At 48.1% G+C, this 19,815-nt stretch overlaps 1 protein-coding gene across 1 annotated transcript in view; it reads left to right on the top strand.

Annotated features, from left to right (window-relative positions):
- Positions 1-19,349, top strand: part of LOC146859315 (uncharacterized) — a 135,376-nt gene extending 116,027 nt beyond the window's left edge. The window contains exon 5 of the mRNA XM_085647157.1: positions 19,084-19,349. Coding sequence (XP_085503283.1) covers positions 19,084-19,272 — 189 coding nt within the window. The 3' untranslated portion in view covers positions 19,273-19,349. The remainder of the gene's footprint in view (positions 1-19,083) is intronic.
- Positions 19,350-19,815: the final 466 nt, after the last annotated feature.

Raw genomic sequence — 19,815 nt, 5'->3', positions numbered from 1 at the left:
CAACTTTCCCCCACCTGTCCATAAACGATCGGACTATATGCACAGAAATCATCTCACAACTTAGTACTCTACTCATCTACAGTTGCGGCATTGGGAGTCCCACTCAATTCTTACTGTAGTGTCTCTCCGTTAGTTAGTACAGGGCTCAGCACAGAGGCCAAAGTCAGCACCCTGAGTTCTCTTATGCCTCTTTCATCCCCCTGTTCTTGAGAAGTGTGACACAGTTTAACTTTGAGTAACCAATTCTCTGACCTGTTTGTCTTTTAGTGATTTCATCTTTAATTTTGTTACTGGTTTTGGGGACGATCAGGACCCTCCCGCGGCGTTATGTGCTCCATCGGCCTGTTGTGGATCTTGTCGCTGTTGCTGCTTGGTCTCTCGTCGCTCTCGTCGGTCTATAGTTCCTTTAGGGCCAACTTGTCGCCATCCTTCCAACCAGTCTCTGGCCTCTTCCGGCTCCACAAAGAGCCAGCTTTTCCCCGGCGCCTCCACGTCCAATTTAGCTGGAAACAGCATAGCATATTGAATCCCTTGTGTTCTGAGTGCTTTTTTTATCTCTAGAAAGGAGCGTCTCTGCTTCTGTACTTTAGTGGTAAAATCTGGGGAAAAAGGATATAACGCTGTTTTCGAATTTGAGCGGTTGTCCACTTCGAGCGGTCTGAAGGATAACATCCTTGCATGAATTGGACTGGGTGGTGCCCCTGGTTAGGGTCTCCCCCCCCCCCTCCCCCCCCCTCCCGGAATGCGGTGGGCACGCTCAATGGTGAAGTGGTTTGAGAGGAATTTAGGCTGTGGGTGGTACAGTACTAGCTCTTAGATGAATAGGTCTGTTGATGGACCTTTCGCCCATTCCTGTACACCTAAAATACGAACATTGTTTCGTCTTGAGCCCCACTCATAATAGTCGAGTTGCCGTTTGAGTAGTTTGGTATGACTGTGCAGTTCCGAGACTTGTTGTTTCAATGCTGTTGTATCCAACACCAGGCCCTTAATACAGTCTTCAACTACCAGCACTCTAGCATCCATTTTTCTGAGCTCTGCTCTTAGCTAGGAGATATCAGTGGCGACTGAGTCTATACGTTCTTCTACGGAGGTGCGGACTCCGTTTATGGCAGTCATAACATCCTGTAGTGTAGGGAAGTCTTGCTCCCTAGGGCCCGCTCTGTTGTCCTGTTCAAGACTTGCGCTGACTGAATCTGCTTCATTAGACTTGTGGCAAGTGTATTTGTCTATTTTTGGTTGCTGTGAGCCACGGCTCCCTCTAGCTGTCGCCATTTTCAGGTACAGCCCCCGACTCGATGTATAAGGTACTCACCGCCACCGACAGTGGACTAAGTCATGTGGCCTGTCGGTTTTCCCTCCCGCACCAAAGCCAGTGAGGCACTGCAGAGTATGTACTTCCACGATGATGGCTCCAATCACTGTTTAGGACCGTGTAATCTCACCGTTGTAGAGTTCTGTATCGTTGTGCTATTTGTCTTGCCTTTGGTTCCCTTACCGTCACAGAGCATTAAGTTCGCAAGCCGTGGCGTTAGCTTAATGACCCAGATGCGGGACACTCTTCCGCACTGGAGGTACCTGTGTGGCGCGTTGTATTCCTGACTTCGTGTCCTGTATGTATAAATTGGGTGCAATTGACAGGACCGCGACGCAGTCCGGACTAGCCCCCTGAAGTAGCGTGACCCCTCATTAGCAGCGCGATGCCTGGCTTGTACGGTCCGCACTATTCTATGAGGTCTCGCTTCACACTGCGTCGTCAATATTTCCACTGGCACCTTCAATGGTGCAGTGCTCGGCGCACTCCGCTCCCTCAATCCCGGCTGCTTAATGTCCCAGCTGCCACTTTAACTTCTCCTAGGGGCAACTTTCTATACTCCGTGAGCCTTGAGTGTTGCCAATGATTCGTCAGCACCAGATGCACCACCCAGTTTGTTATTGCGTCCCACGGAGGTGAATCTGTTAAGTGTCTCAGTCACTGATGCACCATGGCTGTCCCCCTGTGTCCTGTGAGGACTGTTAGAGCGCCGCCATTAAGGATTAGTAGTGCGTCACCAGCAGCGGTCCTAGTTCATTCTCACGGTGGTGCCCAACTCTGCCCTTACTGTTTCCTCGACGCAGCGTCCCAGCAGGGAGTCATCCATGCCCACACTTATCTCAGCGGGGTCTCCGTCCATCAGTGCTCACGGAGCACAGCACTCCCGGGCTCGCCGTCTCCGCTCGTCCGTACTCAAGCTCTTGGGGCAGAGCAACCAGGGTACTTGAGGCTGCTGCTGTGCGGGCGCCGGGCAGCCTCAGCCGCGCTTATCTCCGGTCTTGATCGCCTGCCCCAGATTATTCCGAGACTTTGCAGCCTGCTTGCCCGGTACCGCTCACCTTCTCACATCAGGGAGAGATATCCTGTGTCGGATCAATGTCGGGTTAGTTAGTGGGCTAGGTCGGTCGAAGCCTGAGCCGCGCTAGTGTACAGCCATTTCTCCCGGCAGTTGGCCACACTCCCTCGTCAATTCTATTCTTGAGCCTTAAGGTATTGTAATCTAGTTTTCAGAGTATAATTGTGCTATGGTCTTTAAGTAAAAAGCCAGGGACGCTCATTTTTTGCAATTTACTCCATACCATATCACGATCTACATTTTCATAAGTGCAGGCAAAACCCAGACACAACCCTACTTGCTCAAATGGCAACAAATTAATATCTTCTACCAAGATTTCTAAATGAGGTAATGTATAGATGCCCAGATTTTTCCTGCAGCTTCCACTAAACACAATGGGAAGATATGTAAATGTGTTAAACTGGTCTCCCTTCTTAGACAGTTGCACAATATGGCTCATATTCCAGATGTCAGAAATACAATCCTTCACAGTGCAATAATTAAACGAGCCATGAAAAACACAAACCCAGAGAATAGCATTTGCCTTATAACCTGGTACTGCCACCCTATTGAGTCAACTATCTGGGCAACCGTCATCCGCTCCACGGTATGGGCTAAAGTTTCACAAGAGTTTGCCATTTTTAGGTTTTGCCTGCATAGAGCTTGCGCTGCTCTTGTGAAATCTCCTGTATTTAATCTACCTTAAAAGGTGGCTCTTATCAGTTCCCGTAGCTGAATTACTGTGTCCATCCAGTGTTGTGTGGAACTTCTTTTAAGGTCTCGGCTAGGCAGCGCATGCGCTGTCTTGTGGAGAGATGCTGTATACACTATAGTGGGGAAGCTCCACCCACTTTCTGCCCATCTTTTTGATTGACTTTATTAATAAATTCTGCATTGTGATTGGTGTTTGGCTTGTTAGTCCCGCCTCCTGACGCCTATGTCGTCATTTTGCTCCTTCTGAGGCTATCAGCCCCTTTACTCAAACACTATTTGGTCCCCTGTGTGTCCCCCCCGCTCCATCCTGCAGTTTTTTGCCCCCCCTCAAACCCCACTCCTGTCCGTGCTTTTTTAAACCTGGAGGCTGCCATTTGTAATGCAATACGTCTCGTGTAAATGCGAGTCGTATTGCATTGCAAATGCTTGTTTGAAAATAGTTCGCAGTCACAAGCACGCCCATCTCTCGAATAGTAAGCGCAAACACCGGAAGTGAGACGTCTCATGCCTGAGTGTCTGCGGGGCTCCCGTGCACCAAGGAGAGCCCCGCACACCGGCCAGAGGAAAACAGAGCTTCCCCAATTGCTCCAAGGCTGGAGAGGGGATCCAGATGCTGCTCTGATTGTGACAGTGCAGCGCAGGATGCTGCATGGGGGTAAGGGCACCCGGCTGTTGCGAGTTCAGCCACACGCATCGAGTAGCTGTGTAGAAAGCCATGACCGAGGCACCAAGCGCTACGAAGGGGCTGCCCATTTCCTCAGCTGCATGAGGCTGCATTTGTTACATGTTATCATGTGCTTCTACATAAAGATCTTCGGGCATCAAGCTCGGCGTGCAGCGCCCTTACACGACAGACTTTAGCGCCGGATCCTATATCCACCCGACCCAGCTCGCCTTGACTTGGAAGAGCTCAAACAGCTGTGGATGTGGCGCGCGGTGTAAACTTTTTATCCGGCACTTGCCTTTGTCGGGACACACAAGACTGGTAAACGCGTTTGTTTTTCTTGTAATACCAGTACTATATGGGCATACATTGTGAGCCAACAGCACCTCTACCTCTGCATATCTGGTGCTGTCAAATCCATTCACTGAATATAACGTTTAAAGCGTATTTACGGTTGAAGCACTGCTACTGGCTGTCCTGCGACCCGGAAGTACTACAATTGCTTCTTAGTGTCTGATTTTTTAAGATCAATCGCCGGCAACGGACTTAGGTTGAATTCACGGATTTGGCGTTGTAAGTAGCTGAGAGATGGTCACTTTGTGCACACATGCATATTCTGTACGGACGTGTCCTCGATCCAGGCATAGAGCGACAGGGCTCGATCTGCCAGCACCCCAGGAGGTAGGTTATCGTGAAACAGCTGTGCGTCCCTTCCCAGCATCACCCTCTGTTCCCAGCTCGCAAACAAACCCTTCAGTGAGACAAACCTGTACGCCCTGGATCAGGAGAACCCCGTAAGATGTTAATCGCTATTTTCCTCGTTACATCCCCATCAGCATCCCTGCCTCAGTTACAGAGAGAGACTCTACAACGGGTTTTGCGGTCATAACTGCCAAAATAGTAGCCCTTCTTACATGTGATACCGTCAGCTAGCAGGACCCGGCTTTTACACAACAGCACATTCACACAGAGATGTTTAGTGCAGGCCTACAGTGTTACAGGATAAGGAATGAGTCTCAGAAAGTCTTACGAGGTGAGGAAACCCCTCATCCTGTTGTTTATAGGAAACTGAATGCTGCTTTGTACTCTGTTTTTTATTTTGTGACAATATCTCTCGAGGAATTTAGCTCGCGCATCATTTTGCACATGTTAGAGCGTGATTTTTGTTAATTTGCACTTGGTATATTCCTTGTACCTTTTCACCAGAAACGCCTTTTTAGGTCTCGCTGAGACAGCGAAAGCTGTCTCTTTGAGACATTTTGTAAGTGGGCTTTCAAAAGTGCTACCCACATGGTTTTGCTGGCCTAGGGCTTGAGTGCACGATGGCGTGCACGTGCACAGCTGCTCCTCTGCTCCTTGCATTCCCCCCTCCCTTCTCACCCAGCCCTTTGATGCTCTGCTCGATTACTTTCACTTTAGCCGCTTTGACCCTTGCATTCCCCCCTCCCTTCTCACCCAGCCCTTTGATGCTCTGCTCGATTACTTTCACTTTCGCCGCTTTGATGTTTGATCGCAAACGCGATCACTTCCGCTTGGCATAGCCTGTACTTGTTCTCTTTGTCCTCACTTCGCTCAATGTTTTTCTCTCTGGTCTCACATGTGCTATTACCTCTGTATTTTCACTCTGCCCTCACATGTACTCTTCCCTCTGCATTTTTTCTCTATGCTCTCGCATGTGCTCTTCGATCTGTTTTTTTTTCTCTGCCCTCGCATGTGTTCTTCTCTCTATATTTTTCTCTCTGCTCTCACATGCTCTGTTCCCTCTGTTTTTATCTCCGGTCTAACATGCGCCCTACCCTCTGTATTTTTCGCTTTGCTCTCACATGAGCTCTTCCCTCTCTATTTTTCTCTCCTCCCTCACATGGACTCTTCCCTCTGTATTTTTCTCTCTGCCCTCACATGCTTTTCCCTCTGTATTTTTCTCTCTGCCCTCACATACTCTTCCCTGTATGTTTCCCTCTTTGCCCTCAAGTGCACTCTTCCCTCTGATCACATGCATACACAACTATGCACACATACAAACACACACATGCATTTACACACACATATGAACATATACAAACACACACAGACATGCATAAACATATGCATATACATGCACACCAACCCCACATACACATATAAACAAGCACGCACACCAACATACTCAAACACATATACATACACACAAACATGCATACACAGACATAGGTATACACACAAACATATGTGTACACATCCATGAAGACAAATGAACACAATGACACACCCATACTTGCACACCAACACACACATGCATACACAAACATATACACATACAAACACACACACATGCATACACACACAGATATATACATATAGACACACACACTATGCACACACACGCATCTCCCGTACTGTCTCAGGGGAAGAGTCGGTGTCAGCGGTCTCCTAGAGGGAGATCTCGCATGAGACAGTAAGACTCAGAGACATGTGGCGGTGGGGAGAGACAGACCTGCCTCCCTTTAATTGTGTTGTTGCAAGATGGTGACTATCTTCTGCCACTGGTGCATTCAGATAAGCGGCAGGAAGTTCGTCGGACACATGCACTGGTTTCAATTTCGAGAAAGTGGGGTGAACGTTTCACAGATCGGGAGTGTGTGTCAACACGTGTTTCTCCTTCACGGCAAGGCCAATCAGTACGTTTTGTTTAACCGTGTGGTCATGAATCCTTTAATTGCATAAGTGAGCGGGTATGGATGTAAACAAAAATGTAACACTAATACCACATTTTCTGTCACTCTTGTGAACAGGTTTGCTGTGAATGTATGAATGAGAATGGCGTTTTAGAATACTTTGCATGGAAAAGGGTCAACATGGTGTATACGTGTTTTTTGGTGTTTTTTTTATTTTTTTTTAATTTATTTTTTATTGCATGGTTAACGTCATGATATACCGGATTCGGATGCTTCATTGCATATCAGTTGTTTGGCCCGTGGTTATTTACGAGTTTGGAAAATACTTTTGTATTGTTTCGGTTCTTTTTGTCTCTGCCCTATCTCTTGGCTGCGTCCTTACTCTCTCCCATCTTCTCTCTCCACCTCTTTGCTACATGTTCTCTTGTAATGTTTTCATTTTCCCCAACTCTCCTCTTTACTCTCTCTAACTCTTTTTTTGCTCCTTTTCTGTCTCTGTCCCGTCTCTCCTCTTTCTCTCCCCACCTGTCCCTTCTCTAACCCCACTCCTCTTCCTCAGCCCGCCCCCCCATCCCTCTCTCTCGCAGTACTGCAGCATAGGCAGCACCAGGTCTCTGATGCCTTCTCAGTGTTGGCCCTGGGGGTGGAGGAGGTAAGTCAGCCCCCCAAGTGAATCCCATTATCAACAGATAGTGAACCTCTATTTACCAACAAGTACGGAGCGGTCTCGGGTGACGGCTGATGCGAACAGTGATCTGCTCTCGGCCCCGGCAGGGCCTGTGGGGTGGGGGCATTACCTTACACTAGGAGAGGAAGTAAAAGTGATATACTCCCCTCCCCCCACTCCACCACGGTCTCTCCTCACCCTCCACCTCTCTCTCTCCTCCACTTCTGATTCCCTTCCACCTCGGTCTCTCCTTACCCTCCACCTCGGTCTCTCCTTACCCTCCACCTCGGTCTCTCCTTACCCTCCACCTCGGTCTCTCCTTACCCTCCACCTCGGTCTCTCCTTACCCTCCACCTTGGTCTCTCCTTACCCTCCACCTCAGTCTATCCTCACCCTCCACCTCCGTCTCTCCTCACCCTCCACCTCTCCTCACCCTCCACCTCCGTCTCTCCTCACCCTCCACCTCGGTCTCTCCTCACCCTCCACCTCCGTCTCTCCTCACCCTCCACCTCGGTCTCTCCTCACCCTCCACCTCGGTCTCTCCTCACCCTCCACCTCGGTCTCTCCTCACCCTCCACCTCGGTCTCTCCTCACCCTCCACCTCGGTCTCTCCTCACCCTCCACCTCGGTCTCTCCTCACCCTCCACCTCGGTCTCTCCTCACCCTCCACCTCCGTCTCTCCTCATCCTCCACCTCCTTCTCTCCTCACCCTCCACCTCCGTCTCTCCTCACCTTCCACCTCCCTCTCTCCTCACCCTCCACCTCCACCTCCCTCTCTCCTCACCCTCCACCTCACCCTCCACGTGTCTCACCTCACCCTCCTCACCCTCCACGTGTCTCTCCTCACCCTCCACGTGTCTCTCCTCACCCTCCACGTGTCTCTCCTCACCCTCCACGTGTCTCTCCTCACCCTCCACGTGTCTCTCCTCACCCTCCACGTGTCTCTCCTCACCCTCCACGTGTCTCTCCTCACCCTCCACGTGTCTCTCCTTACCCTCCACGTCTCTCCTCACCCTCCACGTCTCTCCTCACCCTCCACATCTCTCCTCACCCTCCACATCTCTCCTCACCCTCCACACGTGTCTCTCCTCACCCTCCACACGTGTCTCTCCTCACCCTCCACACGTCTCTCCTCACCCTCCACACGTCTCTCCTCACCCTCCACACGTCTCTCCTCACCCTCCACACGTGTCTCCTCACCCTCCACACGTGTGTCTCCTCACCCTCCACACGTGTGTCTCCTCACCCTCCACACGTGTGTCTCCTCACCCTCCACACGTGTGTCTCCTCACCCTCCACACGTGTGTCCTCACCCTCCACACGTGTGTCCTCACCCTCCACACGTGTGTCCTCACCCTCCACACGTGTGTCCTCACCCTCCACACGTCTCTCCTCACCCTCCACACGTCTCTCCTCACCCTCCACACGTCTCTCCTCACCCTCCACACGTCTCTCCTCACCCTCCACGTGTCTCTCCTCACCCTCCACCTCACCCTCCACACGTGTCTCTCCTCACCCTCCACACGTGTCTCTCCTCACCCTCCACACGTGTCTCTCCTCACCCTCCACACGTGTCTCTCCTCACCCTCCACACGTGTCTCTCCTCACCCTCCACACGTGTCTCTCCTCACCCTCCACACGTGTCTCTCCTCACCCTCCACACGTGTCTCTCCTCACCCTCCACGTCTCTCCTGACCCTCCACATGTCTCCTCCTCACCCTCCACATGTCTCCTCCTCACCCTCCACATGTCTCCTCCTCACCCTCCACATGTGTCTCCTCCTCACCCTCCACATGTGTCTCCTCCTCACCCTCCACAGGTGTCTCCTCCTCACCCTCCACAGGTGTCTCCTCCTCACCCTCCACAGGTGTCTCCTCCTCACCCTCCACATGTGTCTCCTCCTCACCCTCCACATGTGTCTCCTCCTCACCCTCCACATGTGTCTCCTCACCCTCCACACGTGTCTCTCCTCACCCTCCACGTGTCTCTCCACACCCTCCACGCCTCACACTGCTGCACGCCTCACACTGCTGCACGCCTCACACTGCTGCACGCCTCACACTGCTGCACGCCTCACACTGCTGCACGCCTCACACTGCTGCACGCCACACACTGCTGCATGCCGCTGCACGCCTCACACTGCTGCACGCCTCACACTGCTGCATGCCGCACACTGCCACACGCCGCACACTGCCGCACGCCGCACACTGCTGCATGCCACATTGCTGCACGCCACACACTGCTGCACGGCACACACTGATGCAACCGGCACACTGCTGCACGCCACACACTGCTGCACACTGCTGCATTACTCACTGCTGCATGCTGCACGACACTGCTGCACGCAGCACACTGCTGCATGCCACACACTGCTGCACGCCCCTGCACGCCACAGTGCTGCACGCCTCACACTGCTACACGAAACACTGCTGCACGCCACACACTGCTGCACGCCGCACACTGCTGCACGCCGCTGCACGTCACAGTGCTGCATGCCGCACACTGCTGCACTCCACACACTGCTTTTATGCGAGTTTATGCTACTGACATTGTAAATGACAATGCCTTTTATTTGTTTTAAAACCAAAACCTAAATAAAAGGCAATGTAATTTTACAATGCCAATAGCTCAAACTCTTATAAATGCGAGACCTATTGCATTGCAAATGCTTGTTTAACCTTTGTAATGTAATGCTGTGATTTTAAAGAAACTCTTGATCCCGTTATCGTTACCTCTACTTGCACCTTGGCCTTCGCTTCCTCGGTCCGACGCCGGCTTTAGAGCCGTTTGATTGGAGGGAAGCGAACGCACTCTCCCACGCTCTTCCAATCAGCGCCTCTGTTGGTCGACTGTCCTGGAGGGTCAGGGAGACGGACTTTCACGAGCAGGGCAGCTATTTAAGTCCAGGCCCAGGCGGACGCGCAGCGTCTTACGAGGTGAGGAAACCCCTCATCCTGTTGTTTATAGGAAACTGAATGCTGCTTTGTACTCTGTTTTTTTTATTTTGTGACACTATCTCTCGAGGAATTTAGCTCGTGCATCATTTGCACATGTTAGAGCATGATTTTTGTTAATTTGCACTTGGTATATTCCTTGTACCTTTTCACCAGAAACCCCTTTTTTAACCTTTGTTATGTAATGCTGTGATTTTAAAGAAACTCTTGATCCCTTTATCGTTACCTCTACTTGCACCTTGGCCTTCGCTTCCTCGGTCCGACGCCGGCTTTAGAGCCGTTTGATTGGAGGGAAGCGAACGCACTCTCCCACGCTCTTCCAATCAGCGCCTTTGTTGGTCGACTGTCCTGGAGGGGCGGGGAGACGGACTTTCACAAGCAGGGCAGCTATTTAAGTCCAGGCCAAGGCGGACGCGCAGCGTCTTACGAGGTGAGGAAACCCCTCATCCTGTTTATAGGAAACTGAATGCTGCTTTGTACTCAGTTTTTTTTATTTTGTGACACTATCTCTCGAGGAATTTAGCTCGCGCATCATTGGCACATGTTAGAGCATGATTTTTGTTAATTTGCACTTGGTATATTCCTTGTACCTTTTCACCAGAAACCCCTTTTTTAACCTTTGTAATGTAATGCTGTGATTTTAAAGAAACTCTTGATCCCGTTATCGTTACCTCTACTTGCACCTTGGCCTTCGCTTCCTCGGTCCGACGCCGGCTTTAGAGCCGTTTGATTGGAGGGAAGCGAACGCACTCTCCCACGCTCTTCCAATCAGCGCCTCTGTTGGTCGACTGTCCTGGAGGGGCAGGGAGATGGACTTGCACGAGCAGGGCAGCTATTTAAGTCCAGGCCAAGGCGGACGCGCGCAGCGGGCACGCCGGCGGCGCACCGAAGGCAAGCCCGTCTGCGCCCGTCCGCGCCAAGGACGGGACAATGACGGGACATGCTGCCCAACGTAATGCAAAAATCTATCAAGCGGATGCCCTTAAAAGCCTAAACAGGAAACCACCGTGTCAACTCAGCATCTCTCCCGACTCCATTCACGGGGTCTGCTAGACCTCCCCTTTGTAATACCGGTGGGTGTTTCTAATCAGGAGACACACTCTAGGTCGGGGAAGATTAAGAACAGGGGTCTACTTACTGGAGGACTAATCAATGCACATTCTATGTATAAACACAGTCAGGACATCAGAGATCTTTTATTGGACTCCCAATTAGACATTCTATTTGTTACCGAGACTTGGCTCAAAGACTGGAGCAGCCCGGATGTAGCGAACTCCATCCCACCAGGCTTTCGTATACATAGGAAAGATCGACTGGTAGGGAGGGGGGGCGGACTCGCTATTATCTTGCGTGATCCCTTGTTTGTACCTTCTTTGATTTAGACACCATTAATGATGCTGAATGTCTTGGCTTTTGTCTTTCCTTGACTGCCACCGCATGCTTCTCTGGTGCTCTGATCTATCGGCCCCCTGGCCAAAGTGCCAAGTTCATCGATGCACTTAATGATTCTTTAAGTCATTTAATGCTTAAATATAGAAATTTTACACTCCTTGGTGATTTTAATCTCCACCTGATGGACATCTAGTTTCCTTCAAGTTCTAGATGTATTTTCATTACAACAAATAGTTAAGGGTCCCACCCATCAGGCAGGTCACACCTTGGATGGGGTCTGCTCCAACCTATCCTGGCTTGCAGTTGACTCTCCCTCCCCTGTAATCTGGTCTGATCACTCGTTTATTCCCTTTAGACTTACTGTGCCTCTGAAGACACAGATTGCAAAACTTTTTAATAATCCTCAACAGGGACCGAGTTGGCCACAGATCATGAAACACTCCAACTTTCTGATGACGGCCATAGACCTTGCTCCAACGCTGACTGGCCAGACAGAGACGGACTCTCGTCTCTTTCAGTCTTGGCTGGCCACCGTAGGTAGGGTTCTTTCGCCCTCAAACTCTAAGATTAAACCGTTAAAATGAAAAAACTTAAATACTCCCTGGTTCACATCCAAACTGGCCCAAGCTCACCTACACTGCAGGCAACTGGAGCGGCAGTGGAGAAATGGATATAGAGAGGACAAAAAACAGCTGTATAGGGAGGGCAGGAAAATATATTTTTGTCAGGTGCAGTTGGCAAAAAAGGAATTCTTTACTAATAAAATTAACATGGCACAGGATAATCAGAAAACCATCTCTCAAATTGTGAGGTCCTTTCTTAAACCCATGGCAGAACAAGCGGGGCTTCCTGCCTCCCAGTCACTGTGTGACCAGATCTCCCTGTTCTTTCAGGAAAAGATCCTCAAGATTCAGGTAGATTTTCCAGCAGGAAATCTCATTTCCGATCCTCCTTGGAAGGACGGTTCAGCTTCCATCTCTACATTTGAACCTGTCTCATTGGACATGACTCTTTCAGCCATTCAAAAATGCAAATCTGGTTCACCACTGGATGCCTGCCCCCCGTCAGTCCTACAGAAGTTGTTAGTGGTAGCAAACCCTATGATCAAGCAGATCATCAACTCTTCTCTCAAGACAGGGGTGGTGCCAGTGGAGTGGAAGCTGGCCCTAGTTAAACCACAAAAAACAAAACAATATATTGACGCTACGGTACTCTCTAATCTTCGCCCTATCTCTCTTCTCCCTTTTTTGGGTAAAATCACGGAAACTTTCGTCCTAAAGGAGCTAACTAAATTTCTTGAAGAGCATCATACTCTTCATCCGTGTCAATCCGGATTTCGGCCCAAACACTCGACAGAGTCCGCTCTCATTGAAGTCTCTGACTCTTTGAAAATGATCACAGATAGAGGCAGGAGAGTGGTCCTGATTCTGTTGGATTTGTCGGCTGCATTCGACACGATCTCCCATGACATTCTTTTGAGGCGTCTCGAATGCAGCGGCATTACTGGTACTGTACTGAAGTGGATTACATCCTTCCTGGTTTCTCGGAGACAGGTGGTTACCTTGGGCTCGTTCCTTTCTGCAGAGCGCGCCATCACGGCAGGAGTCCCTCAGGGATCTTCCCTTAGCCCGTTACTCTTCAATGTGTATATGGCTACCCTCATCACCTTGATCAATTCTTTTGGGATTGAGGTTATGTCATATGCAGATGACACCCAAATGATTGTCTCCTTGGAGAATGACTCTATGCAGGCGGAAATAAATTTCAAACTATGTTTGACTGCTGTCCTCCAATGGATGCAAAATAATCATTTGAAGTGTAACACGGATAAGACTGAGATTCTCCCGATAGGGTCGGATGTCTCTTTTCAGCCGTCTAGATGGTGGCCTGAGTGAGCAGCCCCCCCTCCTGAGGTTGCAAAGGTTGTCAGGAACCTAGGAGTTCAATTTGACAATTCCCTCTGTTTCCTTCCCCATGTCAAAACAGTTGCAGGCACATGTTTTACTCTAATTAAATCTTTAAAAAAAATGTTTAAGTTTCTTCCCCTGTCCGCAAGAAAGTCCGTAGCAGTGGCCTTGATACTCTCTCGTATCGATTACTGCAACGGCCTCTTGGCTGGAGTCAACAAATCAGTTCTAAAGAAGCTCCAGGTGGTGCAGCATGCTGCAGCCCGCCTGGTGCTCAAGCTCCCTAGAAAGTCCTCAGCCTCGGCTGCTTTGAATGCTCTCCATTGGCTCCCGATTCCGAAAAGAATCCTTTTTAAAATTCTTCTGGTCACATATAGGGCAAAGATGAATATTGTCCCTAAATTCCTGTCTGCACGTTTTACTCCATATACCACTTCCAGAGTGCTCAGATCATCCTCAGCTAACCTTCTTAAAGTACCGCACTTTAAATACAAGTCAAAAGGAGCAAAAACCCTGGCCTTCTTGGATGCCAGAGCCTGGAATAAACTCCCAGCTCAGATCAAACTTAGCAACTCGGAACTTACATTCAGGAAGGAACTTAAAACCTGGATCTATGGCATCTCGGAGGTCTGCTGTCTTTCTCTGATTTAAAACCATTCTCAACAGTTCACCATTCTGGTTTCCCCCATCGACGTTTGACAATAGCGCCAAGATACTCCTCGCGGAGTGATAGCAGCGCTCTATAAGTACAATCTCATATCATATCATATCAGAAAGTAGCAGGACTGCTGAAGGTGTCACACATGAAAAGGGACCGCTTATCAGCTATACCTAGATTGTGTTCATGACCGGGAGTAGCACAATGAGCTACGAGCCCTATAGAACCCAATCTCCAGACACACCCATTTACAAAACGTGTCTACCTCACAGACACACAGTACATTATACGTAAAGGAGGCATTAATTGGGGGTCCCCGAGGTAAGGACAAGGTTCGAACTTATCATGTTGGGACACACTTTACTGTGTCTGTTAAGCTTGTCCATTCGTGCTCTGATGAAAGGGAATGTAGCAGGAATAAGAGGGCACGGCTCTCAGCCTTTTCATTGTCTGCACTGCTCAGATGGCTGACCTAGCTAGAAGCACGTTTGAATTCACACCTCCAATGTCGAGGCAGGTGCCTTCACCCCTCTGCCACTCTCCGACCTCATGTGTAGTGCTGCTTCATGTTGAATCGATGTCAGCCGCAGTTTATGCACAAATGTCCAGTGGTTCAAGGTCCTATGCCAGGTGCTACCCTGGGGCTGTTTCGTATAGCTAAGAATCCTCTCTAGAGCTGTCGCTAATGTGCCATCTTGGAAATCTGAGTGCAAGCCACCTCAGTCAGGCAGCAAGCAGCCCTTAGTCAGCACTGTAGAGGTAACCAGAAGTAGGCTGCAGCGGAGTACCCACCCAGCGCCATTAAAAGAACAGTCCGTAGCCTCCTTCTTGCATGTGTGCACTGCTTCAGGGATTAGAGCTATTGCCCTCTAGCTCTGTCACACATCAAGCAGATGTGCACCTGGCCTCCTTCTTGCATGTGTGCACTGCTTCAGGAATTAGAGCTATTGCCCTCTAGCTCTGTCACACATCAAGCAGATGTGCACCTGACCTCCTTCTTGCATGTGTGCACTGCTTCAGGGATTAGAGCTATTGCCCTCTAGCTCTGTCACACATCAAGCAGATGTGCACCTGGCCTCCTTCTTGCATGTGTGCACTGCTTCAGGGATTAGAGCTATTGCCCTCTAGCTCTGTCACACATCAAGCAGTTGTGCACTTGGCCTCCTTCTTGCATGTGTGCATTGCTTCAGGGATTAGAGCTATTGCCCTCTAGCTCTGTCACACATCAAGCAGATGTGCACCTGGCCTCCTTCTTGCATGTGTGCATTGCTTCAGGGATTAGAGCTATTGCCCCCTGGGAACATGTAGGTCTGGACATCGAGAGAGTTGGGGCCTATCTATGTTGCCATTTGGAGAGTATCGGCTGAGGGTTTGGAGTATCGTGCACGGCTCTGCTGAGGCAGTTCAATCACGTAATGCGTCCCTGGTGGGCCCCCACTGCAGCTCAGATGTCAGTGTTGGTCCAAGGGGCCATAGCCCACTTTTCTCCTTCCGTCGCTAGCAGATACATGAGTAAGACTGCCAGGCTATGCTGTCTGCACAACAAACACTGATAGGCTGCAGTGCGCGCTCTCCAACGTTGCAGAATCTGCACTAGCTGTCAAGTTTCGGATTGCCCAGCTCTCCCATGTTGCTGCATTACTCTCTCCTACTTTTGCCTCATTTTTTGCTGCACTACTATCAATTTCATATCTCTCTCTCTCTGTCTGTCTGTCTTTCTCAGACACCACACTTGCCCAAACAGACCTTTATAAGAAATGCTTCTTGAGTTGATTATCAAACACATTCTCATGCACACATTTTCTCTCAAATGCACACACCCAATGTATACTCACACACATTTCTCTTGCACATGCTTTCAGACACATCTCCCTTCTCTCACACAGTTTCACAGACACACTCTCTCCCTTAAGCTCTTTCACGCTCACTCTTAGCTTGCCCTATCTGATACATTCCATCAATGGTGACCCTCGACATTTTGAACAGGTGAAAGCAAATAATACCTTTTTCATTGTTTATTCTCCCCTTAAATATATTGTTTTAGGCAACCCCTAACTTTCACAAGAATTCCATGTTAAAGAACAGTAGATGTTGCAGTGCCCAGTATAATGTGCTGCATGGCTAAATACTTACAAGATCCCAAAGCCGAGACCAATTGCATTGCAAATGCTTGTTTGTTTACTTTCCCCTAGCTGCACGCATTGAAGCAACTGTGTTACATTCCTGATCTTTTCATCGTGCCGCCACCGAGGAGTATTCGTTTGATCTCACTCTACATTTTATGTGGGCTTAAGGTCTTGAGCACTATTTTATGACTTTGTTTTGGGCAGTTATATTAGTGTGCAAGAACTGGACAACACTGCCATCTACTGATTATTTTTTATTTAAATATAAAAGTTGCTCTTGCATACACTTTCTCTTCAGGGTCAATGTTGCTCTGGTACTGAACCAGTACCGGTAGTCAACTCGGATATCGAGTCCGATATCTTTGTTTTTAGGTTTCGTTGGCACAAACTGCATATTATTAATCACATAGGCGAAACCTAATACATTTAACACTGCTTGTTCTACTTCTGATTTGTTTCACTCACCTGTGAAATACTATTCTGTCTACCATGTAACAAATGAAAATGGGTATACCAGACTGTCATTATTTGGGACATGTTTCTTGATCACTTCCTTTTTAGTTGCAGCAACAATAGATCAAAAGCCAGCAAGGCTTTTTCGTGATTGACTGTTGAATTGAGAACCACCTTCTAGCCTCAAGATTCTGTCAATCCTTTTGAATTAACATTTTTAAAGATGTGGCCTGCACCTATTTTCAACTCTTGGAACCTGCACTTTACTCCTGGTAGGCAACGTTTTCTGCTTCAATAGACAGTTAACCCCTCCCCTACTAGGTTTAAATACCAGTGCAAAACAAATTGCCTCATGTACGCTTAATCTCCCACCACAGTGAAAGGCTAATGCCTTGTACCAATAAACCACTCCACTATTACTTCAACTTTATTTAATTGAAGCATGGTTGTTTGCAGGAATGTATGATAGGACTCAAAGGTACATTATTATCGCCTTCACTTAAAATATCCAAATCAACTGTGTTTTTACTATAGGATTGTTGAAAAAAGAAATGGCCTCCGGGTCAATCTGCTGGCTGGTTTCAAAATGTCCTCAACCACCGTTACTAAGGGTGGGAGATCTTCAATCTGTGAGGAAAACAGTTTCCTTAGTTTTTTTTCGGCAAAATCTTATTCTTTTTACCCCTCGGAGGTGAAACTTTTGTTTGCTCTTCCATGTGCTAGATGGATATTATTTCAAGTCACACCAATAAGGTTTTCCTTTTCTGGCTTTTTAGCAGTCTTGGTCAAGTTTACCCCTTTTTTAAAAATGTTATTTATGTGCACTAATTCCATTTGAAGGAGATAGTGTTCTCCTCACTTGGAATTTCCACTTGTTACCTTCATTTAAGAATGCCACTATTAAAATATCTAAATAATTAATGGAATCTTGCTCAGATGAGGAAATATCAATAGCAGGATCTCCAACTGTCTTAGCGTTGGCGTTAATAAACTTTAAGAAGACCTCTTCAAACCTACCTAGGTGACAATACTTTGGGGGGAATTTGTGGTCGGAGTTTTTTTTTTTTTAGTTCACTAGCAACTGCATAATCAATGTAAGACTGTTCAAAAATGATCTTGAAGGGCCAATTGCTTAGTAAAGATTCACCTTGGATCTACAGGTCATCTGAATAGAAAGCAGCATAGAAGATCTAGGCAGATCTGCGATTTGAAGTTGCAGAATATACTCTTCTTGGAGTGAGGTAGATTCAAGGCTTTCTCAGGGTGGGCACGCCTCATCAGTGAAAGTTTGGTGTCAAAGATTGAGACAGAATGTTCTGAGTCTTGATAGTAGCAACCCCCTTGGTTTCTGAACTAGTCAGGCCAAGCTAGTTTGACCATGTTTAATTCCATGTTGCCTTAAAAAAATGCCCCAAGATGCTGCTTCTGCATCTGGTCTCTTTCATCACTCTCCCTGTTGGTGAATCCTAGTTGTTACCGGGAGCTCCAAGCATGCTTGCAAAGATGGCAATTTGTTATTATAAAGGGCGTTGTGGTCATGGCAGTTAAAATATAAAAGATAAATAAATGGAGGACCCGATAGGTGCTAAAGTTAGAATTGGAAGTAATTTCTCTTGAACTGGCTTTTTGCTTTAGATATTGATAGTACGCCTTTTGCTCAAGGTCCCACACTGCTTCCAATACCTGTAATGTTCTAGAAACATTAAAGCTAATTTTACTGACTCGACGACTATTGAGGTACGTCCATGACCTTCACTTCCATCGTAGTCCTTGCTCTCAATACGGTAACTGTAAAGGAGGGGGTACACCAGTTAACTATAGAGGTCCCAGAGCAGACCAGAATTAATGTACCTTGGCATAGCTGTGTGTGACTCAGTAGTGAAATTGCATAGGGTAGTTGGGTGCTGCAGGACTGGATTGAGGTGCATTCACCAATGCTCTGTGACGCTCCCAGTACTGGAACTAGAGGGTCTGATGCTATTCTAGTCCTCTTTCATACAAAAATCAATATGTGCGCCCCCACACTGCAGTACTGAGGATGACTCTATGCAGTACAGAATTTAGGTGCATGGGTTGAGCTGTGAGAGGCTACCAAAGAAGTAAGTGTTCAGCATTCATTGTTCATGAGTATGGCACCAGCTCATCTGGCTTTGCCCTTCAAAGCACCAGCTTGAAACTTCTATCCCTATCCCACACTTGAGACTTCTTATGATGACCCAAAGTCAATAGTCCTTCAACTACTGAAACCACTGAGATATGCTACTAGGATCCCCATTTCACGCCCCTTACTTACGGTAGAAGATTTCACTACATCTCAGTGATTTGTGAATCCAAGATTTGCATCCATTCTCGACACTGACACCAACCTTTTCTTGTGGCGACCGCCACCTACCAAAATGCAAAATATTGATTTGACCCGGTATCCTCATTTACATTTATTTGGGGCCAGAATGGAGGGGCCATACTTGGAGTAAATTCCATCTCTTTGTTGCTCCTAAAATTTCACTGTCCATCTGTACCTACAGGTCTCTACTGTGAAGACGAAGCACTTGATACTTGGACCTGAGAACCTTGATGACACCTTGGAGTATGTCTATTGCGCTGCTAATACCATGAGCCCAGTGGATGAGGATGAGGCCTGCGGTGCACTGGCTGAGGACACCCAGGACAGTGATGTTTCCTCAACAGAGATCATCTTCAGTTCTAGAAGCTGAGTTCCCATGCTCATTGAGCTAGCCACTGTGGTGACTTAACAAAAATGTACATAGCAAATAAAGTATTCTTATTTTTGCAATAATTGTTGCTTTAATTTTCTTTGATTTTTGATTTTTTTGATTTTAGATTTCAAAGTACATCACATTTTTCATTTCATCTGTCATCAAGCAGTCATCATGTGTGATGGCTTTTGGGAGCCATCTTCGGACAAGCTCTTGGCCAACGTACTTCTTTCTCTTTGTGGCCCGAGTTGCATTTGCTGCCAGTGATTGCAATTCTTTAGGACAGAGCAGGGTAGTGCTCGTCTTGGTTACTGGAGGGGACGGTGGCCCTTAACTTTGGCTAGGTATTGTTATGTTTGTGTTACATTGTCTCGAACAAAACTCACAAAATATTTTACCAGGTAATTTGCACAATCCCCTGCTCAATCACCCCTCAGGCTTTCCGTCCCATCTGTAGCCTCCTCGCCACTCCTCAGGATCTTGTGTGGTTTGTTAAATTTATACAGTGTTGTGGGTGGAATACAGAAAACCTCACAAAGG

This window comes from Triturus cristatus, chromosome 3_2 (assembly GCF_964204655.1).
Source record: "Triturus cristatus chromosome 3_2, aTriCri1.1, whole genome shotgun sequence".
In the NCBI taxonomy this organism is placed as follows: domain Eukaryota; kingdom Metazoa; phylum Chordata; class Amphibia; order Caudata; family Salamandridae; genus Triturus; species Triturus cristatus.
Note: the sequence above shows the minus strand (reverse complement) of the source record. Positions and strands in the feature narration are given on the sequence as shown.